Source organism: Ornithodoros turicata, chromosome 7 (genome assembly GCF_037126465.1).
Source record: "Ornithodoros turicata isolate Travis chromosome 7, ASM3712646v1, whole genome shotgun sequence".
Lineage (NCBI taxonomy): Eukaryota > Metazoa > Arthropoda > Arachnida > Ixodida > Argasidae > Ornithodoros > Ornithodoros turicata.
In genome coordinates, this window is record NC_088207.1 from 57,261,432 (window position 1) to 57,285,921 (window position 24,490).

The 24,490-nt window shown below is 44.6% G+C and overlaps 1 protein-coding gene across 3 annotated transcripts in view; it reads right to left on the reverse strand.

Annotated features, from left to right (window-relative positions):
• LOC135401700 (multidrug resistance-associated protein 1-like) overlaps nucleotides 1-24,256 on the reverse strand; it is a 34,649-nt gene extending 10,393 nt beyond the window's left edge. Inside the window, exons 1-19 of one of the 3 annotated variants that reach the window (XM_064634233.1) lie at nucleotides 24,178-24,256; nucleotides 19,748-19,924; nucleotides 18,792-18,920; nucleotides 16,892-17,050; nucleotides 15,636-15,767; nucleotides 15,313-15,518; nucleotides 14,156-14,356; nucleotides 13,111-13,285; nucleotides 10,220-10,474; nucleotides 8,399-8,602; nucleotides 7,281-7,427; nucleotides 7,043-7,124; nucleotides 4,300-4,493; nucleotides 3,932-4,108; nucleotides 3,707-3,874; nucleotides 2,692-2,939; nucleotides 1,039-1,270; nucleotides 549-765; nucleotides 25-179 (exon numbers count right to left, since the gene is read on the reverse strand). In XM_064634233.1, the coding sequence (XP_064490303.1) occupies nucleotides 25-179; nucleotides 549-765; nucleotides 1,039-1,270; nucleotides 2,692-2,939; nucleotides 3,707-3,874; nucleotides 3,932-4,108; nucleotides 4,300-4,493; nucleotides 7,043-7,124; nucleotides 7,281-7,427; nucleotides 8,399-8,602; nucleotides 10,220-10,474; nucleotides 13,111-13,285; nucleotides 14,156-14,356; nucleotides 15,313-15,518; nucleotides 15,636-15,767; nucleotides 16,892-17,050; nucleotides 18,792-18,920; nucleotides 19,748-19,924; nucleotides 24,178-24,216 (3,297 nt within the window). In that variant the 5' untranslated portion in view covers nucleotides 24,217-24,256. Of the gene's footprint in view, nucleotides 1-24; nucleotides 180-548; nucleotides 766-1,038; nucleotides 1,307-2,691; nucleotides 2,940-3,706; nucleotides 3,875-3,931; nucleotides 4,109-4,299; nucleotides 4,494-7,042; nucleotides 7,125-7,280; nucleotides 7,428-8,398; nucleotides 8,603-10,219; nucleotides 10,475-13,110; nucleotides 13,286-14,155; nucleotides 14,357-15,312; nucleotides 15,519-15,635; nucleotides 15,768-16,891; nucleotides 17,051-18,791; nucleotides 18,921-19,747; nucleotides 19,925-23,385; nucleotides 23,548-24,177 lie in introns of those variants that run through there. The other 2 variants (XM_064634232.1, XM_064634234.1) reach the window with 2 other exon arrangements.
• Nucleotides 24,257-24,490: the final 234 nt, after the last annotated feature.

The following is a 24,490-nucleotide window of genomic DNA, read 5'->3' on the forward strand; positions in this document are numbered from 1 at the left end:
ATTTCCTTCCCGAGGGGAACTCGCCTTTGAGAACCTGTTGACGACACGTCCCAGAGGTGTGGTGTCGAAGAAGGACATGGGGGATCGCAGGATAGTGTTGAGAAGTCCGTTGTGCAGCAAAGTCGCTCCTTTCAAGCTGCCCAGGGCAAGGCCCAGGGAACTCACCAATATGGTCACACCTGCGTCCATGACAACGATCACGTAAGCAAGGACAGTACAAGAAAAAAAAAAGAAAACGTCTCCCTCTGCTGGAGGGGTCCAAAAGTAACTAACTAAAATACTATGAGTAAAAACCAAATATTTTGCAAATTTACGCAACTAGTTAGATTAATTAAGTTAATTACATTGGTTTAATTAAGTAAATTTTATTGGCCTGGTTAATTTGATCAATTATGTTGGTTTAATTATGTGAATTTTATCGGTCTAATTAATTTGATTAATTACATTGGCTTAACCAAACCGTAACTGCGAAACATGTCCGTGTCAGCCCACATAAACAATCAGCAAAATGTAAATTCTGCATCAGAAGAACAAAAAGTGGTGAATACCTTGAGCAAAGCCGAGGGCACTGTACACGCCCAACCTGAGATTTCGCTGCTTCGGGACCTGAGTGCCATCTGGGTTCGGAGGATCGTTGCTCCAAGCGATGAGCCACAGGTTGGAGCCAATAGAGAAGCCGTGGGAGGCCATGTTTGTAAGTACTATCAATATCGTCCACATCACACCCACTGCACGAATGTACGTCAAGTACACGTTCCACTTCACCTGCAAAGGAACAGCGAATAAGCTCTTTAAACTGTGTATTCACACGAGTGACATCCTCACAGAAGATTCCAGTGGAAGAAAAAGCGAAAACGCTGCTCACAGAGCCAAAGTTTTGACCCGAGTTATGTTGAGCATTGACACGGTACGGAATATCGGGAGTGGCGAACTGCGCATTTAGCAGACGACACCGTCAGCGTGTTTTCCTGTCGTCTACTTGCACAGTCTTGATTCCTCCGTGACACAGAACACCACGTCGTGTTACGATCATCTTACCTTCCCGGTCTCAGTAGCTTCATCCTGCACCAACTTGGTTGGCGATTCACCCACTGTCTTCTTCCCTCCGAGAGGACCCAAGCCTACGGGGCGAGATTTCTCCGAGGCAATGCTTGCCCGTCTCGAATTTGTGCTGCCGCTGTCGGAGAGCTGTCGGGAGATTCTGCGCAGTAGCTTTCGTCTCTCGGTCAGAGACATCTCATCTGAAGTTCTGCTCTGGATCGATAACTGTCTGAAATGTCGTACAGGGTGTCCTTTACACGGTGCACTGGAGAAAGTAGTACGGACGCAAAACATCAGCTTAATTGTTAAGGACAACGTCCACAAATGAAATGTGCATCGAAACTGTGGCAAACTTCACCCGGTGCTAGGCATGAAAAATGTGAGCGCTCGCCAGCAATCTGGCCATGAGATATTTTCGCCCAGTGTCTGCTGATTCCGGAAGTGTCACCTGCAGATGAACGCGAAGCAGGATGAATTAAAGCATACTTCCACTGATATTTTGTGCCACCTACTGTCGTCTGCTCGCTGCCCCTAGGCAAGAACACAAAGCATTCCCTGCCAAGAAACGAGTTTTTCTTTGGTAGTATTGAATATGCCTTACGGTACATTACTGAACATAATTTTTTAGACAGCTGTTGGATTTAGATGTGAAATTAGGTGCATTTTTTTAAAAGACTGATTTCACACTCACTTTGTGCGCTAGCAATGGTGACATCGAAGCAAGACCCTCTGATGCCACCCGGCGTATTTTTCTCGCACGAGGTTGTTGTCAGTGAACAAATGGTGGCGCAGCACAGACAGCAATCTGCCGCGCCAACTTTGTCCCAAAAAATTCACTCTACGAGGAGTTGGGAGGCCTCCATACACACACTTCAGAGTGACCTGTTTGTGCTGTTCTGGTGCCTTTTAAACTATAAAAGCTACTTTTCGACAATCACTCCTAATGCGACACAGACAGAAATCGATTCCAAGGGGTAGTGACTGAGCAGAATCAGGTACATTCGAAAGAGCCACAGTCGACTACATTGCATAATGCTATGCTTCGTGGAGACAGACACTGACAGGACGCGTGCTGTGCGTCTACTCTTTTAACGCCTGACACATCATCAGCACAGCCTTTTTCGACCCGTCACACAGGAATGACAGCAACACTCAAAAGCAACACCGGTATCAAGAGGGCGCCACTAACTAATACATAGCACATAAAACATGCTGCCCCGCAAATGTAGTTATGCAATCAGAACCCAACTCCACACAAGGGCAAAGAGAAACAACACAAAAGGCCCTTTCTTCCACAAAAGGTCTGTCCAAGTAGCTTCACCTGGACATAGGGCACAAATACCTCCGCCAACCTCTTGCCAATATTACCTAAATGTTGTCATAACGTTGCCCTTATGTGGAATGTTGCAGTTGTCATGTTGCCGCAATGTTGTATAGCAACGTTGCTAGAACGTGGCCTGAAGAGGACATTAGCGACGTCTATGCAACGTTTGAAGAAAACATTGGGGCAACGTTTCGGCAACATAGTGTGCTACCAGGGACCTAGTAAGGAGAGATCTCTCCATTTTCCTGGGAGAGATCACGTATGTCGCTCTGACCTGTTCCTAGTCCAAAGTAGACTATGCAAGGGGGGGCGGGGACTCAACCCACCTTGTCATATCAATATCTGCTCCCGCATGGCGGAGGATATCCTCAGCGACCATGACATCGTCTGCGGTTATCATGTCCTCGTTGGCCTCTTCGCTGAGAAACTGAACGAGCACTTCGGCCAGGGCGCCACCCTTCCTGCTCATGAGCTCCTGGTAGGTGCCCTGTTCCTGAACCTGGCCGTCCTTCAGCACCACTATCAGGTCCATTTGTGGCAGGTAGGATATGCCGTGCGTCACCAACAGACGGGTCTGCAGAGGGTCACCAGTCTTTTTAGTAAGCACCACAGCTGGAAGGTTAAGCCATCAAAAGCTTCCATGTTCCTACAGAATACTGCAAATGGCACTGTCTCCCAAGAATTTTGCAGACTCTACGGACAAAGGCAGTCTGTCGTAGTTGGTGACCAGAAATTCACGTCTCGCGCTGTGATATTTTGGAAACAACCTCACTATCATTAAAGCCCATAGCTGTCCACAGTGGATAATTTACTTCTCCACAAAGTGGGACTTACTGTTCTGCTGTACTCTGCAAGTAAAGAAAAGAAAAAAAAAGTGCATTCTCCTAAGGTTGCACACCAACTCATCCTGTGCGTTTTTCCAGCGCTTTGTAACTTTCCGTTTGCAAAAAAAAAAAAAAAAAGAAGAAAAGAAAGCTAGACTCAACTCTGTCAATCAATCTCTCTGGGCGTTGCAGTCATTACACTTCCTTTTGTCGCAACACATGCAGCCGTGTAGTGCCAGCATTATCAGTTCCACAGTCATGACTGATCGCGTTCAACCCACAAAAATGTTGCAGATTCACTGAAATCTTTTCTGCAAGGTATTGAGTCTTCCAAGACAAGCTGACAATTCTGAGGAGAACAGCCGGTTTCATGAGATGAGGCCACTTCCACGAAATTTCGAGCAAATGCCGGAAGGCTTGGGGCTCTATCACTATCGAGCACCCAATAAGAGCAGCTGCGCCCTGAAGTTCAAAAACTGACCAAAAGTCATATATTCGTCAATAATATTTTCCATACCTTATCCTTAAGCACCCCTTGTGGTCCAATGACATTCTCGAATATGTGCTTCCCCACATGGGAATCGACTGCACTCAATGGATCATCCAGCAGGTAGAGATCGGCCCCACTGTACACTGCCCTGGCCAAGCTCACACGCTGTTTCTGTCCACCGCTCAGATTGATTCCCTGCAAATAAAAACAAGGACTGTAACACGCCCTGTTCAGGACAGGCAGTTCCGTCACCTTCTCTCCGATCTCCGTCATGTCCCCACCGGGCAGGACAGCGAGATCCGACTGGAGGGCACACTGCTCCACCGTCGCGTTGTACCGGTCGGAGTCCATCTCCTTTTGGAACAGGATGTTGTCTCGAACCGTAGCGTTCTGTATCCACGCCTGCTGGGCTACGTAGGCTACGGACCCCTGAAAGCAGCCAAGAGATCGTGCTGCTGAATTCATTTTATTATGCCGTTACGCGCGTATGTAGCGGCCGTATCGTAGCCGTGCCTTTAAAGAAGCAGGGGGAGCCTCCTCCAGAAACTTTTTAGCTGCGGCAGATTGTGCAACAAGATAACGTGTATACTCTTGCAGGGGAACAGCGAAAATCATCATGCCTGAGTATTGATGGTGCCGTGCCTTCTCTCCATGTCACCGAGAATGGCCGAAATGAGGGACGACTTCCCCGACCCCACCTTTCCCACAATGGCCACTAGGCTGCCCTTCGGCACCGTCAGGTTGATGTCTTTCAGTACGGGGTCCTCGCTACGCGTCCATGCAAACGACCCGTGCTCCACCATCACTGGATTATCTTGAAACAAACGTTAGTCATGGGTAAGTTGCTTCAGAAGGCAACTAAGTCGGTTAGAGATAGCTCACGAAATTCTAGAATTAATAATGAATGATAATGTAATAAAATCCTAACCTATAATTAGTTACTTTTTCGAAATCAGACCGGTTACAGCAGAATCTCGATGATACGTTCACAGATTATATTGTTTATTATTTTATTATTATATTTATATATATTTATTATTTTTTATATTATATTTTTATATTTATTATTTGTTTTTATATTATTATTTTATATATATATTATTATTATATTATTTAGATTATACAGATTTTGGGACAATCCGAATTCCTTTCCTGTCCTGGCTGGAATGCCTATTCTTCCGACGTATAATAGTTCGGATGATACGAACACATTATCTTTTATTTATAATTTTTCAATCAATCAGTCAAATAGAGTTTATTGTTGACAAAATAATATGCATACATTTAATGTACAGGTAGAGGTCCTATAGTTAAAAACTAGTTTCAGGACCTCCTATTATTAACACAATTTGAACAGCAAGCGACAGAGGGAGCGTACCAAATAATAATTTTTAAGAATGTACGAGAGTATTAAAGAAAATGTTTAAATTAAAGTGAATGAATTGATTGATTAATTAATTAATTTAATTATTTATATCTCGCATTTCCGGACGATACAAACAGCCGGGGCGGTGACAGACGTCATGCTTCGCTTAGAGGGGGGTCCCCCACGCGTGAAACGCACACACACTTTGGATACAAAGGAAGTTACTGATGCAACCTTTTTGTCCGCAAAAATGTCTAGCAAACGCAAAGCTGCGGTGGATGATACGAACAGGAGAGATGCTGGTGGGAACATCTCAGGGAACAGTGACAGCAGTATTTTTGTTACCATTTCCTTTTTTCGTTTCTTGAACATTTTTATGTTTCTGGTACCAGCCACCCAGTTTCGTTTTCGTTACGGTTCTGTTACCATTTCCGGATGGCGAGGTGCTTGATGGGGAACGTACTGAGCAAGCGCCGTTCTAACCTTTAGAGCGCCCAATGTGACCAGACTTAGTTACTCTTTCAACTACTTTCCTTGTATGCATACACATGCCCGAAACATGTAAGATGCTGATGATTCGGGTTGTCCTGGCGCACAAGGAACGAAGGCCACGATGTGCCAGGACAATGGGAAGGAAAGAACTAGATAAAAATATAGGGACATATAAAAATATATATATAGGAACAAATAAGTTGTGTTACTAAGTTATAATGTGTGCAGGTTAAGTTATAAGTTATAATTAGGGCCTGACTTTTTAGGGTTAAACCCGTATCCGCCCGATATTTACCCCCCGAACGAAATCTGTAAAATTCGGGTTTAACCCGAATCTACCCGAAAACATCCGGGTCCCGTGGCACACTCATAAGCGTGCATTAAAATAAAGTTTGATAACATTGCTAAACATTAGTTCCATGTGAAGACAAATTTTTATTAAACAAAAAAAAATCACCCGAATACACCCGAATTCCTGACGACAGAATATGCCGTAACGGGATTTAACCCGAATACACCCGAATTTTCAAATGAAGAATATCACCCGATATTTACCCCCCGAATTTGGCCAAAAATAAAACCCGAAAAAGTCAGGCCCTAGTTATAATAAGTATAATATTATACTTATTATAACTTATAACTTAACCTACACACATTATAACTTAGTAACATATAAGTTAACATTATAACTTAGTAACATATAAGTTAACATTATAACTTATAACATTATAATAAGTGAAATTCTGCTGAGATCATCAATATCATGCTCAACATCCTCATTCTCATACCACTTTTGCGTTTTTCCCTCTGATTTTGAGACAGGAACAGCAGCAACTGTGCAAGATATATACATATCCACACATTCCATCCACCTAACACATTCAGAGTCGTTGAAATCGAACCCAAATATGCTTTTAATGCGAGTGCCGAGCATTTGCAAAAGAGGTCCGCCGCGGCAAAGATAAAGTCTCGGCGCGAAGGCGGCTTCATAAATCACCACCACAAGGAAAAGCCAAAAGTGAAAACGAAACTCATTCTGCTAGTGTTTATAGTATCCACGAAATGTCACCATTTGTCCACATCTGCTTTACCATATAGCCTCCTATATACTTCTCCTATATACACTCCTGTATACTTGAAGTATATACGAGGCTATGGCTTTGGAAGCCAAGAAGTGCGGTGCGCAAACTGTCGATCACCGGTGATCAGCGCTCAACACACAGCGCACCATAACTAACAACTCTATCAGACCCCTATCAGAAAATGGTGTCTCAGGGCAACTTGTACTCTGACACAAAGTTGCTGGCATCCTCGGACAGGTTTGAACCTTGGTATCAGTAGGCGAACACGTTACCAACTCAGCCACTAAGGACCGGTGGCTACCTTCACAAGAAGTGGGAATTAATCGCAGTTCAAGTTACTTTCCCAATGAGCTAACATCACTGGTCCTGTCCTTTCACATATTCTGCAACGTTAAAAGGAGTAGTAGGATAGCAGCCACTCACCACTGTCTTTGTCGTGTGCAACATACTGCTCTAGCTCCTCATGGTTCAGGAACTTGTTCAAGCGTTTCACAGAAACACTCGCCTAGAAAAATAAGGACAGCGTGACTACCTCTAATACGTATATGTAACCTGAGTAGTAAAAGCTTTGAAGAACCATCAAGAGAGAAAAAGGATTATTAACAACACAAAAGTTCCAGGGTTTAAAGACTTATCTGATATGAAACAAGACAAAGCTCACTTGGATCAACATGCCGATGAGCATTGGCAACATGGACAAGGGGAAGCGCATGATGTCGAATAGGGTCAGTGCCACGAAGGCCTTTTGGGCATCCAACACGTGATGTTCGTCCACCAGGACGTAAGTCCCAAATGTCATCAGCGATACCTGTTGAGAAATTGCGCGGCTCTTTAGAGTTACACCTCTCTTAAAGGAGTACAGAGGGCCATCCAAAAAATGTTCAGATTAAGACGTCTGAGGAAAGTGTGTGCGTCATTTTACCGAACGGCTCGAAAGGTTTTGATGTGTGCAATTTGTTTCCCAGGAAAGAACTCACATAAACGTGGCTCCGCGCGTTCACCCTTAACTCGCCACTCCGGGCATAACGAGGATGAGGAGGTATGATGCCACGTCACCGATGACGGTATAAGGAGAACTCGTTCTGGTTTGCCAGTCAGTGTGGGTCAGCGCATTGTCCTTTTGCCGCCGTAAACCAGTTTTGCCAGTTCTTACGGAGAATTGGGGATAGAAGGAGCGGCCGAATCATGACCGAGCCAGGAGAAAGGCTTTTTCAGAACCCCGAACAGCCGAGTAGCAGACGACAGCGGAGTAGCAGACAACATTTCTCTGGACCAATCAGCGAGCATTCTCATTATAGCGTCAGCGCGAGGTTCCAGGCAGATCACATGCTGGTACTGCTCTTCACCGCCGTTGCGCACGGTCACTTTTGGCGGCGTACTTTAAATTCAATTTCCGCCATAATTATGACTGTGTGGTGTGAATTACTTCGCATTGTGCTACTCCTGTGCTACCTTAAAGAACTTGCTGTTTGTGCACTTTTGGTGCTACGGTGCAATCCTGTTAATTTTCTCCAAGGGGGCTAAAGATTTGTTCGAACTAAAGGAAGTCGCTCTAAAAAGTGAGGGCTATGTACTTGCTGAATCAATTTGTTTCGAATCGATGAATTAAACATGTTTAAATGTGGTAGCTGTATTAGTCTGATGCTCACACGGTGGCAGCACTGTCACATAGACCCATAACGCCACGGACGGACCTACGTGGTGGGTACAAGGGCGACAGAGCAAGGGGGAGAGAAGAAGTGAGATGCACTCTGAGGAAATGGACTGCTTTGTACTCACAAGGAAGGGTGCGCATGACCACATAAATGATTGCACAGCTGACAAGTATCCCATACGTCGAAGGCTTCGGATTTCCCTGTCTCGAATCCCTTCGACCCGTTTTTGGAAAGATTCCTCCCAGGCGTACAGTTTCAGCACTTTCATACCGCTCAATATTTCATTCATCAGCTTCAAGCGGTTGTCCTTTTCTTTCATTTGCTTCGTCTGAAAAAAAAAAAAAAAATATCGTGCTTTGGTCAGCCATCATACCAGAGATTTTCCCAACATCGTTCCCCTCCTTAAAACGCCAGAGTTGAGGTAACTCGTTACAAGTAACTCATTACTGTAACTAAGTTCCTTTTTTCTGTAACTTATAACTTAACTTGGTACTTTGGTAATTGTGGTAACTTTTGTACCTTTTCAGGTAACTTAAACTAAGTTCCAAGTTACTTTTAATTCGCTTTTCACACACGTCAACATATTTTCTCGCTTTCACTCCGGTTCTTTTGCGGCGTTTTATGCCATAAAGCGTGATATTCAATCAGTGATAGTATATTCTATTCAGGAAGTAAGAACCGCTGCCATTGAGATGAAGCTGAACCATTGTGCGCCCAGAGCAAGTAAGATGCAAAGCGTTCGAACTGTTGGACATATAAACGAAAACGATCTAAGCGTGTTGCACAACTCCGCAGGCAACTCGAGGTCAAACTCAACTGCTCACGCACGCTGCACCTGCGTAGCGCTTTTTTGTGTCCGAAGTAACTTGGAAGTAACTCGTTATTTTTTTTAAGTAACTCCGTAACTGCGAGTTACATTTAAGGATGAAGAACTTGGTTATTACCTTAGTTACATTTTTCACACGATAACTTATAACGAGTTCTTTTCGCCAGGTAGCTTCGGTCTGTTGCCCTATTTTTGGGGTGAGATGGCAGACGATCGTGACAATCACGGAGGCTGAACAACATTTATTTCCGGTTTCTCGTTCCACAACGCCAACCAGTCGATCATCTGTTGGGCGTGTTCTCACAATCTTTCGCGTTACCGCGGTTAGTGACGGCATGTGACACCTGCGACAAGTTCTTGCTTTCTTTATTAGCAATCCAAAACAAAAGAAAACATGCAAGAAACTTTGGCAAAAAAAAAAAAAAAAGGTTACGGCAACACACAGCCCAGAAACATTGCAAACGGAAAGAAGGATGTGATGGCGATCGGACCTGAGTCTTCCATCCTTCCATCCTGTCGAGTTCCTAATCCTTCCCGCGCTCTATCGCTTCACTATTGCCTGGCTGCAACAGGCAGGTGACAAACTCGTAATCAGTTTCACCCAACGAACATCACGTGTCAGGAAAGGGTTTCCTAACAGCAGGGTACCGGCTTAGTGCATGCAAAACAGAAGCGAAACTGTACGAATGGGATGGCGCTGCCACTGTCCTGCGACGAGTTGCGCTGACCACTAACGGTGCAGGTTTCGTGCAGGCTTGGCGCAGATTCCTGATGTTTCGTGAAAACGTAGCAGGACGCAGTAGGGCTTGCTCCCTTGGCGCAGTGAAGCGCAGCAATCACAGCACTGCGACTAACAAGTTGCTTCGTGGCGCTAACATGAAATTTAAAAAAACTGCGACTAACACTGCAATAAAAATAAAAAAAACACACTAAAACCAGAGACACGGAACAGAAAAAAGAAGACAACACGACACATTCTCAGAGAACGTGTCATGTTGTCTTCTTTTTTCTGTTCCGTGTCTCTGGTTTTATCGTCGTTTTTACAATGTACCAGCTCACCTGCACCGTTGCACTTCTAACACTGCAATGTCTTCAGTGTACACAAAACCGATGACATACCTGCAACTTTTTGGAGAGAGCAGCCAGAACCCCATTGATGGGTACCATGAGCACCATGATGCCTACACCCGCCAGCACGGAAGGGCCCAGGATGTCCCAGAGGAAATAGAGGGACAGCCCAATTTGCAAAGGTGCAGACCAAAGCATGCTCAGAAACGGCATCAGCTCCATGAAACGTTGGGCGTCGTTCGACATGAGGTTCACAATCTCCCCGGTCGTCGACTCTTTCTTGGCGTCATTCGACAAGACGAGTGACTGAAGGAATGCGACATTAAAAGTGTGACATTTGACAGTTGACAGAGTGAGGTTAAGAAAGAATGTTTGGTGTCCCACAAGAAATGCAGAGACCTGTCCAATGTTTATGGTGTTTTTATGCAATCCAATTTTTACGCAAGAGCAGTAAATAGCGGCTAACCCAATTTCGCGTGAATCAAAATCGTCTCAGCAAATGGTACGCTGCGTGCAATTCCACCACATTTTTACCACTCATTTGGTTTCCTGCAGATCGCACGATGCTACCGTAGTGATGTACAGGGTGCTCTAAAATCATGCCCATAGTTTTGTAGCATTCTCCGTATTGTCACAATATAAAACTTACTGTCGTTTCACAATCTTGAAACATGCATCTCTCCTTGCGTCCACTCTAGCCAAATTTCTCTCGCTAGCTTCGAAGCGTCGGCAATCCACGACAGATTAAAAAACGGTAGAAGGAAGATCAAACGCGCAAATGAGTGAGCGGACTTATGAAATACTGTAGAAGTGGTTTTTTCCGCGTGGAAAATATTTTCGCGTTTTCGAGCAGAGCTGCTTTGAGGATTGATTCGCGAGAACTTAAATTCGCGGCACAGGTTTCCGGGAGTACTTTGCCCTTGCATATCGTGCCGCCGTCATACTCCGGCATATTTCGGCGCGTACTAAGACATCCGTTGTTCACGTGGATTGCGGCATTCTAGTTATATTCCTTTCTTCTCCTCACAGAGATGGGAGGAAAGTCCCTGTCAAATGGCCTTCAGGGACCCTGTAGGAGGCCATAGTACTGGCCGTGTGCAAGTTAGCCAGTTTATTTTAGCAGTTCTTATTAATTATCACTCGGGGCACTGATCAGTTCGGTTAAGATGTGGTACTATCATTCAAGCTGGTTTTGAGAATGCGGGGAAAGGCATGTTCTGGCTTCGTGGTATAGTGGTATATTGCATGTATAGTGCAAAGGGTTTATAGGAGTAACAAAAGCTTGATGAATTTTCATTTCTTTTCATCTTGCCTGATGGGATAAAACAATCTTCTGCGCTTGCTTAAACTGCCTACGCTACATGGAGTGGAAAGGTCAGGTAGTCGCGGTATAGCGTCGAACGCCGAACGATTTTCGCCCTCATATGGCCAGACTTATTCGCGGGAACTTAAATTCGCGATCTTGGAGGTATGCGCGAAAAACGCGAAAAATAATTCCGCGCAAAAAAAACCACTTCTACAGTAATCTAGACATCTACCACGCTATGGCATTTTTATAGAGCGTAAGAAATGTTACGTGTTATCTAGGGAAACTCCAGTGATCCTCTAATGTTAGGTGAATTCCTACATTCCATTCCAGAGATACTTCATGATCTGTTATGTACTCTATACTTTGGGAGTGACTTTTTCGGGTTAAATGCCTTTCTCAGATTCGGGAGGCGGGGGGGGGGGGGGGGGGGGGGTTAAAAATCGGGCTCTATTTTTAATGCCTTATTTTAATTTTTTTAAATTTTTTTGTATTCTTTTTTATTTTTTTTAATTTAAGCGGGGGGTAAAAATCGGGCTCTATTTTTAATGCCTTATTTTAATTTTTTTAAATTTTTTTGTATTCTTTTTTATTTTTTTTAATTTAAGCGGGGGGTAAAAATCGGGCTCTATTTTTAATGCCTTATTTTAATTATGCCTTTCTCAGATTCGGGGGGGGGGGGGGGGGGTAAAAATCGGGCTCTATTTTTAATGCCTTATTTTAATTTTTTTAAATTTTTTTGTATTCTTTTTTATTTTTTTTAATTTAAGCGGGGGGTAAAAATCGGGCTCTATTTTTAATGCCTTATTTTAATTTTTTTAAATTTTTTTGTATTCTTTTTTATTTTTTTTAATTTAAGCGGGGGTAAAAATCGGGCTCTATTTTTAATGCCTTATTTTAATTATGCCTTTCTCAGATTCGGGGGGGGGGGGTAAAAATCGGGCTCTATTTTTAATGCCTTATTTTAATTTTTTTTAATTTTTTTGTATTCTTTTTTATTTTTTTTAATTTAAGCGGGGGGTAAAAATCGGGCTCTATTTTTAATGCCTTATTTTAATTATGCCTTTCTCAGATTCGGGGGGGGGGGGGTAAAAATCGGGCTCTATTTTTAATGCCTTATTTTAATTATGCCTTTCTCAGATTCGGGGGGGGGGGGGGTTAAAATCGGGCTCTATTTTTAAACCTGTAATTCGGGGAGATATCGGACGATAATCGTGCCTTCGGGCGTTACCGGGTGTTTTTGTTTCTCCTCTGGCCTATTGAGTCCTTTCCTAATCCCTATTTTTTGTTTTTTGCGGGATCGTGACCTTCCAGCGGTAATCCCCGAAGGCATAGACAGTGTTGACACACATGGGTGTATTGCTGGGAGCGTAAGCGACCCATTCTTACATGTGTTACACGTGGCAAACTATGTTCGTCTTCAGTGGAAACATCACTTGAGGATTTTATAGTGACTGGAATTCGGGGAGAAGTCGGGTTTAACCCAAATTGGTCGGAGGTCAGTTCGGGGGGAATAACCGGGCGGAATTGGGCTTAACCCGAAAACGTCTCTCCCTATCTATAATCTATAGCTATGAAATTTAGGAGTGCCAAGTACAACTCTGTCATAGTACTGTTCAGTAAAACGAAAACCCACCTTCCTGTAGATAGCTGAGATAAGGCACGTGCGGATGTGCATGCCAAGAATGTACATTTTGCAGAAGTATGCAGACAGCGCGAGCGACTGTGCAGTGGCGGAGGCGAACATGAGCAATGCAATCAGGATGCCCTTCCATGCCGGGTCATTGGAGCCCACAAATGCAATCATGGCTCTGCAAAACGTGGATTATCACGTTATACACAGTGTACACCACTTATCACGTTGTCCATCAACACCAATCCCTCGTAGTGTTCTTGGAACACCTAAATATGAATCAAGAGCAATGATAAACTTTGGCTCAAGCCACTGCTACGATCGTCAAATACAAAGCTTGCGGCAGGATTCTTTCACAGCAATTGAGGCTTCACTAGACAATTAAAGCTTGCGGCAAAATCAGAAGTAGTTTGTGCCTGCAGTAACCTCACTACTGTAGTTAACTACTCAAAATAGTAGTTTAACTAGTAGTTGCACACTACCTTTTCTGCAAGTACTTTTTAACTACAGTCAGGTAGTTTAACTACATGTAGTTAACTACTGGCCATCACTGCTAAGCGGACAATTTCGACGGACACCGATGTCTGCATCTGCAAACGAACAGCCGCTGAAGCGATACTACAACTACTGCTTCGGCGGCAGCTTCAGAATCAAACCCATACTGCAGTGTCCTTTGCTTGTTTATGCAAACTTATACGCAGGAATGATGTAAGCACATGATGACACGAACTAATAGGAATTAGGAGCATGACCCGGCTGGGCCAGACTCTCGTAAACATATTTTGTCGGCCCAGATAGGAGCACGCACACACACACAGCCAATCAGAAGCCCGGCACAGCCCACAGGTCTTGTCGAGGCGTGCTTCATTAAAACATGAAACAAGAGCATCGGCAACTGAGAAACATGTGTGAAACACTCAAAATCGTGAAGTATCGTCCGAAACACTGGGACTTTTACTGTTTTAAACTCGTTGTTGCCAGTGCTCTTTCCTTATCTCAATAAAGCACATACACACGCAGCATTAAACCTGGGAGCAGTAAGGCTCACCTGAGAAGCTGCGGCGACACAAATTGAAGAACGTCGTGCCCAAGTTTGAGAACGCCCCCGAGGAGAAAGGTCGGACCGAAGGCCATGATCAGGGGTCGGATTATGCCGGGCTTCTGAGCATTCTTCTTCTTGGAAGATGGAGGGGAAGAAAATTTTACTTGCTCGTCTTTGTGGTTGCTGTAGCATGCATTCGTTTCACCCCTGCGAACAAATCGTGTTATGAAAACACGTATGTCTCGGTTTCTGGGAAAAAAAAGTGCATCCCGGGCAAATGGGAACAACCTTCTTCCCCACATCTAAGCGCCTGTCGATCGTAAGCGATTTATTTCTTGCGCTACCTTCCACTTCCTGCCAAACGTGCTAGTCATTGTTACCTGATCGAAGCAGAAACCTTGGCCTAGAAGCCACTAATATTTAGGACAGATATACTTCTCTCTTCCGCTGAGCTCCTCAAAGGCAAACCTTAGAATCCTCAGAACTTAGGATGCAATGCTACCCACAACAGACAATATGTGGAAAAAAAAGAAGAGAGAAAACACTTATACTGAAAAGTGCTTAGAAGCAAAATATGATATATTTGTTTAATGAAAAAACAAATTCAACAATAATTCGTTTTTTTAATGGCAAAATATACCGTACACGAGCGAAATTTATTTAACGTGCCGTTCACCGGCTACAGGAAATATACATAATTCTCGAGCCTGAATTGTCTTCACGCAACGAACCACGGATCGAAAGCAGAACCATGTTACTTTTAAGAATTTGAACGTAAGAGTTCCTGCTCGAACTCTTTCGGTTCAGAACAACAACAACAACAACAACAACAACAACAACAGAAGATAAATGAATGATGATGAACGTTGAACTTCACCACATGAGAACAATGTAAACGATCAAACATGAAAACACACGCCGACCAATGAGGCTTTCGACGGGCTCCGGAGGCGCCAGTTTTGAAAAAGAAACAAACAAACCTGATTGGTGTATTCGAAAGATTTGATCCACCATTTTGGGGCAATGGGATTTGGATTCTCGAATCCTTGCCCAGGATTCGAGGATTCGAGGATTAGCACGTTCGGTTGGGCACATCCCTATTCAAAATTAAATAGCTGCACATCCCCAAATTACACAAAGATCCAACTTCAGTAGAACTGTACCTTTCGTTATCAGCTGGCACTCTCGCAACTTCCCTGTGCCAGAATTTGTCGAAGCGAGGAACGACATTTTCAGTACAATCACCGCGACCGAGGGCCCACAGGTCCGTGTTCTCCAGGGGTTTCTTGTAGCCTTTTATGATGAGGGGATAGATCCATGAGAACAGAAGCTTGGACAAGAATGATGCTCCAGATTCCGGGCTCTCCTTCTGCAACGAAATGCAAGCACCTTAAGAAGAGAGGCTGCTGTAAGTGCACCAAAAAAATGTTAGACGACATCTTCGTTGGCCGACCACTATTAGTACTGGACTACTGAAAGTACCGACCCCTCCAGGAGGAGCTGCATGTTGTCTGTACATGGGCTTGGCGTCGGAAAAGCAGTTGAGCACGAGCTGCACGAGCACGAGCGGGTAGTACGCCATGTACGCGCCAAAGAAGAACCCTTGCCCCGGTCGTGCCTGAAACATAGAGGACAATATTAGCCAATACCGTATGTGTCAAGAGTTAATAGTGAATGAATATTGTGTTACCCCCGAAGCAAAACCAACGTTGAACCTCGATATAACAGAATGCACATTTTTCTCTTGTGGTACAGTAAAGCCCGTGATATTATTTTACCGTAAAAATATGCATTGTTTCTATGGGAAAACTACCGTGGGAAACCGTGGGGTCCTCGGTTCTGAGTACTCATACGACAATGTTGGACACTGTCCCGTGCGTGTAAACTCGCGTCGAAAAACCGCCACGATAAAACGCGGTAAAATCTCGATGATACGAATACGACGGGGTAGCGGAAAAAATTCTCGTCGTCCATATATTTGTATCGAAAGAATTAAACCAAAAATAAAACTTGAGGCAAGAAAAACAGACAGCGACTGTTCATTTTCCGATACTGTCAGTGAAACAGGTCGGTGGTAACGCTTTTGTGTTTCCTGTTGGTATCGTGTGCTAAGAGTCTCGAGCTTAAAGGGACTATGAAACGATTTTTTTCTTCGTTTCGTTCGAAAGAAGACATTTTTCTGAGTCTAGAACCGAAATTTTACTTTCGTCGCGCGAGCGGATTTCTCGCCGCGACGAGCTGCCGAGCGGAGACACAACGGGTAACTTGACGCGACCACGGCCGGCTCAGCAACACGTCATCGTGACGTTTTGCCGAGCCGAGGAATCCCGCCAGGAGCATGCGCCGTAGGATCCCGTGTATGCGTTCATCGGGAGTGGAAATTGGACAGCAGCTTTCGCGCGATCGGCAGATTTCGGCAGTGGCGGCAGCCACAGCATGAGCTCGCGGCATTACTTGCCATTGTGCAACGCCGGTGACGTAACGGGGAACCGAAGAGCGGTCCGTACGGTTACACCACGGTTACACCATCGGCAGGGAAATATGCGCGGGAGAGGAGGAACGCGGAAGAGACATTTCCAGCGCGCGCTCCTCGCAGAGTGGAGCGATTTCGTCCGGAAAAATTTGTGGCATATTAGTTTCTCTGCGGGAAGAACAGTTTCCATCGAAAAACAGTATGGGGGTTCGGGAAATTTCATAGTCCCTTTAAAGGCTCTTTTAGTGTTGCTTCACAAAGTCACTCACATTCCCAGTCCACTCCTTCTCTCCCGAAAAGCACCACTTGAGATACGACCTATACGTCACAGCTCCGCAGAGGAGGAGGACAAACCAGAACAGGAAGAGGATCCCCGAGGATTGCCTGCCTCGCTTCATACCAGCTAGCAATAAGGACGCTGCCAGCATCTGCATTTAAACAACAGATACCATTGAAGATTGGACCTATCGGGCTACACTGCAACGAAACTGTTAATCGTAAATTCATCGTATTGGCTTTCACCGTAACTTCACGCATTTTAGCCGCGGCGTATGCGCTTTTTTTTCTTCCTCACAGGCGCTCAGCGCCTTATCTACCGGCGGTGTGGCTTATCTGATGACTATTTTTGACTAACGTTCCTAAAAACGCATCCCACGGCTTATCTGCGGTGTGGCTTATACGTGTGAAATTACGGTACATACTCAGTTTGTATACAACCTTGTGGCAACTTTTCCAGTGATTACAAATAATTTATTTTTTGTGTGTGATGCAGTAACGTTGCTACATTACAGAATGTGTGCGCTACGCAAGTAAAACCAACTTAATATCTTGTGTTGTGTATCGTAGTCAATGTTATTCTTTTTGTTCTGCCTAATTACCGTAATTTCACGCGTGTTAGCCGCAGCTTTTGCGCGATTTTTTTTCCTCACGGCCGCTCCGCGGCTTATCCACCGGTGCGGCTTATCTGATAAATATTTTGCCCTGGTACTCTCGTCATACCCAGGTTTTAACCAAAAGGGACACACAAAAACACGCAACAGCACAATCCAATCACGGTAGAACACTAGAACTAACGTCCTTTGTTGTACACCATGCTGACCCCAGATATATGGACCACAGGGTTTATGGCCTTCTCTACGGTCTCCTTTGTCGCACAAATCAGTCGCCTCGTATTGCGAGTGCAGCTTATCTGCCCGAAAAGTTTCAAAACGTTCGCAAAAACCGGTCCTGAGGATTATCTGCGGTGCGGCTAATCCGCATGAAATTACGGTAATTGATTCATTCATTCGATAAGACTAATTAGCCTACTCTTCAACTTGCACCTCAGCCCTTAAAAGAACAATGAGGCCACATTTGACGTCGCTCGAAATTCTGCAAAATATTTTTGGTCCGTGATGCATCATAGCTGTGCAATCGAAAAAGAATGGTCGAAGAAGGCAGCCGCGGACAGCTGACACGATCCTTGTGTGACGGGTAGAATGCTCCGAGCTCTTTCTTTCTTTTTTCGTCTGTGTACACGCGCCGCTCGTACGTGCTTGAGCTATGTCAGCGTACGTCACAGGTCACGTGAAGTGAGTAGCGTGCGTTGCGACGTCCTCTCGCTCTGAGATGCGTTCTTTTCGCCACGACAGATTGTAACGACCATGCCATGGCACCCCTTCCCAGCACCCCACTTGGAAGCTAGCAGTGACGCTACTCATCATCTTTGTTACTGTTTCCTCATCTTCGACGATACTTTGTACTTCAGCTTACCTTAGCATTTCTGTACAAGTGGTGGATATTCCACGGAAGGTGTTTCATTCCGAGGTTGATTATCGTCATCATTCTAGCCTTTTCATAGGAGCTATCGCTGTCGACTGCTACGGTGCTCGTACGTACGCTTCTGCGCGTTCAGAATTCAAATTTCCATCGTCCAATCGCGATGCAGATCTCGCGTGCTGATGAGTGGCGCCTTTAGCGGAGTGTGCGGAACAGAGCCCCCCGAGCTCGCCCCGTAGGACACCTGCGCTCACCGTGCTTTCCCACGAACCCGTTTTATTTGTTGCAGAACACGGTGCACCGAGAAACTAAAAAAAATTATGAGATCACCTAAGTGCTCCTTTAAACCATTACCGTAAAAGTAAATCTTATCTCATCCTGCATCTTAACACAAGGAAAGGCCGTACTCACAAACGTTGCGGTCTTCAAAGGTGGAGTATAAAAGTAGACGGACGGCAGGGCGACACCGTTGGAGAGGGCTTCGTGCCCGGCATAAATAAATTCAGCTAACGATATTGAAAACAGGAGCATGGTTATAACCTGGAAGAAAAAGAAGATCAGCCACATTAAGCACTGCAGCTATGAAGAGAGGTTCACACAACCCCTCCTACTGCACTCTCCTACTGCACTATACCTAAATAATTGCCAGTTAGGTTTATCTCTATGAATCTTCATTATCTCTCGAATAATGATAACAAGTGATGCCCATTGGCACAGAAGCAATCGGCAACGTGTGGCGCTGCTGTATAATTTCTACGGCGGAATAATTTTGCGTGTCATTCTCAGGTTCAACAGGGGCGTAGACGACAATGATTAGATAAAATAACTGCCCTAGATAATATGATTACCTCATAGAGAAATAAAGGATAAGTTTAAATTGCGAGGTGGGCCATACCGCTTGTAAACAGAACAGAATATTTCTGTTCCTTTTACAACAAGAGAACAGAAGGCCTTTCTGCTTCCTTAGGAAGGGAGTTGCCTCAGGACAGAAGCCGCCGATATTTCGAACAGAGACTGTTCTTCTTCTGGGCACCCAGAAGAAGAACAGTCTCTGTTCAAGATATCAGCGGCTCCTGTCCTGAGGCAACTCCCTTCCTACATCTCTACCAGTTTCACTGGATTTCTACCCATCCACTTTCTGCTTCCTTAGCCTTGTACTAGCCGACATGTAAGCAGGTGGGCAAGGTATCTTCCCAGCATCCCCCCCTAAGGTACCTGAAAGCCCCCCCCCCCCCATTTCAAAAATAAATAAATAAAAAAAAAGGCAGTACATATGGACATTACTTCCTCCATACGAGGCTCCACCCCCCAAGAGAGAGAGAGAAAAAAAAAAAAAAAGGAACGGGAAAATCCTACATGTTACTCACCAGCTTGGTGATGTTGAGTGCCGTCCAGGGTATCAGCCTCTTGGTGCTCTTGAGCAGCCAGTAGGTCTCCAATGGTGAGAAAAGCCATAACATCCCACATGGGATCCATACCAGCACAGTGTCCTGGAAGCAGGGGCTGAGGTCTGGGTCTGTTGTGTTCCAGGCTTTCTCATAGTCCTGCGCAATGCAATGTTTGTTTGCAGCAGCACGCTGTGACAGCGACATGTTGACCCAAAATTGCATACTTAACCACCATACTTAATTTTTTTACCACCATGTGGACCACAGAGCTAAAGCTTCAGTATTTCGAACAGACGCTGCTGTTCTACTGGACCGATCAGCAGCTAATAATAATAATAATAAAAGGAGCTTTTATTATTTTATGGTGTTGTATTTTTTTAGCATTTTAGGCATATTATACCATAACCTGCAAGCGTGTTAAGCATATTGTGCAATATATTACTTTCACTGCACACAATTTATGCCAGAGAAATTTTTAGACCTTCTTGCATGTCTTGAGAGGAAGCAATTGATTTTTTGCAAACAAGTCTCGCAAGATGCGTTCTAGACAGCCCTGACAAAAAAAACTGGTGCAGTGGACGCCATATACAGGGTGTTTTTTTTTATTTGTTACCGAATTTTTATTTAAAAACCAGCAGATCAAAATAGACGTCGTTTTAACAGGTGGGTTATACGGCCAGGCGAGCACCCTGCAGGACACCGCAACTACTGCACGACTAAACTAAACTAAAATTAATTAACTTATTAATTAGATGCATTCTGCAAAATGTGAGATAGCAGAATCGGAGCCACTCATTATTCAAATCCATCGTCCTTACTAAGCACCCCGAGAAGCAAACGTACTTCAAAATGTTCAACGTCAAACTGTCCTGCACAGCTTTTTCCGCACCCTCCTCACATCTAACACAATGTAAGTACATGTATTTAAAACCAGAACTTGAATTGGAATAAATGAATTGAATTGGAAATATAAATTGCCAAATTTTGCTATGCAAATTAACCGAAACTAGAACTATGCACCACTCAAGCGCAGAAAGATGCGGGATGGCCACATGCTCCGCAGCTGACTGGAGTAGGTGACAATCTGTTTGCAGACAGAGTGCCATCAATAAATTTGAGAATTTATATATCAAAGTATGTTTGCTTCATGGGGCATTTAATAAGGACTGCCTCCAATTCCTCTATCTTGCATTTCCCCCCTCCCCCAAAAAGACTAATTAATAAATTAATCAACTAACTTTAGTTAATTAGTCGTCCAGTAGTTTCATACGCTGTCCTACGGGGTGTTCGCCTGGCCGTATGACCCACCTGCTAAAATGTCATACATTTTGCTCCGCTAATTTTTTTAATTAAAAATCATGTAAACTAAAAAAAAAAAACTATCGCAGTATGTAACAAAAATGTGTCAATGTCCACACTAGGATGTCTCCACATGCAGAAGTGTATACTTCAGAGAAACGTCACGTATTGCTGTCAGATACGGATAAAAACTGCCCCATCAATGATGTAATACCTGTCCACTCTAGATTATTTCTAGTAACATATCGCCTATCTGCCAGCCATGCAAACACTCTCCCAGAGTACGCCAAAGTTCAAGAATGCACAGATAATACCCAAACATTAACTAACCATGCAACAGGTGCTGATATATCACATGCTCTGACATCAGCCAACAATTCGGTGGAAATAGGTAAAAATGTAAAAGAAAAATATAAAAAAACGCCTAATTCTGTCTGAAGGTTTTGACACTCAGCTTTGCAGTGCCGCGTTCTGCAAACATTTCTCGCTTTGTGAGAAGCTTTAAATTTGCGTTGCGAGCCTTGCAAGCATGGTGGGAAACCATAGTGACGTGAGACCATTTCCTAGGCTTCTTGCAATACAATAGCCAAGTATTCCTGCACGAGCAAGGTTCATAGTTGCCCTACCTCCTGAGCAAGATGTGCGTCAGCTTGTTGCGTTGCTTGAGAAACTCTGTACGACACAGGGTACGACACACACTGTGTAACACAAATTCTGTACGATAACTGCCCGTGGCACATTTCGTTGAAACGACACTGCAGATGCTGTGATGGGCGCTGTCAGCACTAAACTGGGTACTACAACCTTTTGGGACCTTCAGTCGACACCTTTTAGAGGAAAATCTGCGACTGACGCGGGTCATTTGTTGCAGGAATTCATTGGTTTCGGTTTACATATTTTAGCCGTGGCTGGTCGCAGTGAAACGCAAAAGGGTACTCTTCCACTCCCGTACCCACCAATTAATTATGTTCTTACACCAATGCATTACGTCCATTATGTTGGCAGTGGGAGTCGGAAAATCTAACGCATTCTGCAGCAATGCACATTCTTTAAATTCAAACCTACATTAGCTTACAAACTATACTGGTATGAATATCGTTCTCTGTTGATGAATATAGTTGTAGGAGCTGCGCATATATTTATGGGGAGCTGTAGTGTACATTGTACATTAGGGCCTACAATAATATGTAGTGGAGATACGCAGTCACATATATGTAGCATATAACGGCGCTTATTGTGGAGAAAGATAGGAACGCATCATGAACACAGTTGTCATGCCGAAAAGGAAGTTGCTGTACACGTTGTTGTAAATGTTCTCCGTAAATGAACACATTTCCAGACACAGACAAGGTGGGGCGCTCACTTGATGCCGATGTGGCTCGCGCAGGGATACCGGAGATATGGCTGAGAATTGCGTTGGGAGGACGGCTGCAAAGATGAAAGTCACTGAAAAGGTTAGCCAGCTGTGGGACTCGAACCTACATCTTCTGAATTACCGGTCCAGGGCTCTACAAACTGAGCTAAGCTAACACGCCTTCTCAGCGACTTCCAGGGTGCGTCATCTGAAGGGACAAACCAGTCATTCTCTCTCACTCATCCTCCTTTCACTCTTACATTTTTGCACACTCATACGCACACTCATAAGACATGGAGCGACGCAAGCGGCAAATGTTGAACATGAGAGAACTGATGTTCTGAGGCTGGAACAACATAGAAGGGACAATCACATACAGGGCCTCAAGTTGCCTAAGAAATCAACGATGAAAGATGAAAGTCACCGAAAAGGTTAGCCAGCTGTAGGACTCGAACCTACATCTTCTGAATTACCGGTCTTGTCGTATGAATGTGTGTATGAGTGTGCAAAAATGTAGGCGTGAAAGGAAGATGAGTGAGAGAGAATGACTGGTTTGTCCCTTCAGATGACGCACCCTGGAAGTCGCTGAGAAGGCGTGTTAGCTTAGCTCAATTGGTAGAGTCCTGGACCGGTAACTCAGAAGATATAGGTTCGAGCCCTACAGCTGGCTAACCTTTTCAGTGACTTTCATCTTTCATCGTTGATTTCTTAGGCAACCTGAGGCGTTGTATGTGACTGTCCCTTCTATGTTGTTCCAGCCTCAGAACATCAGTTCTCTCTCACGGCTGCAAAGCCATTGCAGCAACAATTCGCGCGGGGAGTTGATCTTTGAGTGCTTTGGGCTGCATCGTGTCAGCTATCGTTCACTGATCTGTGTCTTAGCACACTTCCTTATCCTTCTCATAAACGCTGAAAGTCGATCTGTACTGTTTGAGCCCGTCAGCGTGCATAGTGTTTGCCTCACGTTTTAGATGTTCCGGCGGTTTTGGAGCGGTCAAAGTACTTCCATATGGCACTTCTCCTTTTCGTCGGTGGCACGTCAAGCATCCCCTTATCCTCCATATGAACCACACTGCGCCAATGCAACACAGGAACAGGACTTCCGTAACGCGTACTCACGCGCCCACTTTCGTATCGAAACTACGAAGACGCACCATGATGATGATCGCGATGTCGATCGGGCCGAAGCGCGCCAACGGAGTCGTGCCGCGGTGATTCCAGAACTATTCGAAAACTGACAGGAATTGAAAGGTGCGTAGCTGCGAAGAAGGCGAAACCCGAGACGGAAAGAAAGACACAAATTTTGAGAAATTTTGCGTGTGTTGTGGCTTTCTTCCCTGTCTCTGGTTTTGTCCTCGCAGTATTCGAAAATACTAACCCCCTCTCCCCCACTCCTTCCTGCTGTCCACGTCTGCACGCAGCTCGTATAGCCACAGTTGCCTCGCGGCGCTAACACCGAATGTTAAAAAGAAAGTATTCGAAAATACCGAACAGACAAAATTCGTTGCGAGTGCCGTTCAAATAGAGTAAACTATTCGATTCATGTTCGAAATTTCGAATATTCGATGGGATAGCCTTCTTTTAATATGCACTGCGCGATTGGGAAAATTTTATGAAATCTATCAGTATATGAGCGCACAAAAGGAAAGTGGGAGATATTCTTGACAGCAGAGAAAGCGAAAAAGTATTAGTGATAGTAAATAACCGCGAGAGAAAAAAAAAAGGGGGGGGAGGGTAAGTAAAGTGAAAAACGTACCCAAAACTTGGAGCCACAAAATCCGTTTAGCGTTCCCATGCTACGACGGCGACAGCATGACAGCCGTGATGACAGCCCATGTGCCGCCCGGAGCGCCCGCTCTGACACCTGGTGAGCAACTTGGCAGCCATATCAACAGAACCGCTCGGCGTATGGCTCCCGGCGCCAAAATCAAAGCATGTAGTTTTTTTTTTTTTTAATTCCGTGTTAGCGCAGCAGGAAGGAGTATGAGGAACAGTGGGGTTACTATGCGTCCTGGGCCGACTTCAGGGGCCTTCGTCTGGAAAGTCTTGGAAAAACCCAGGGAAAATCT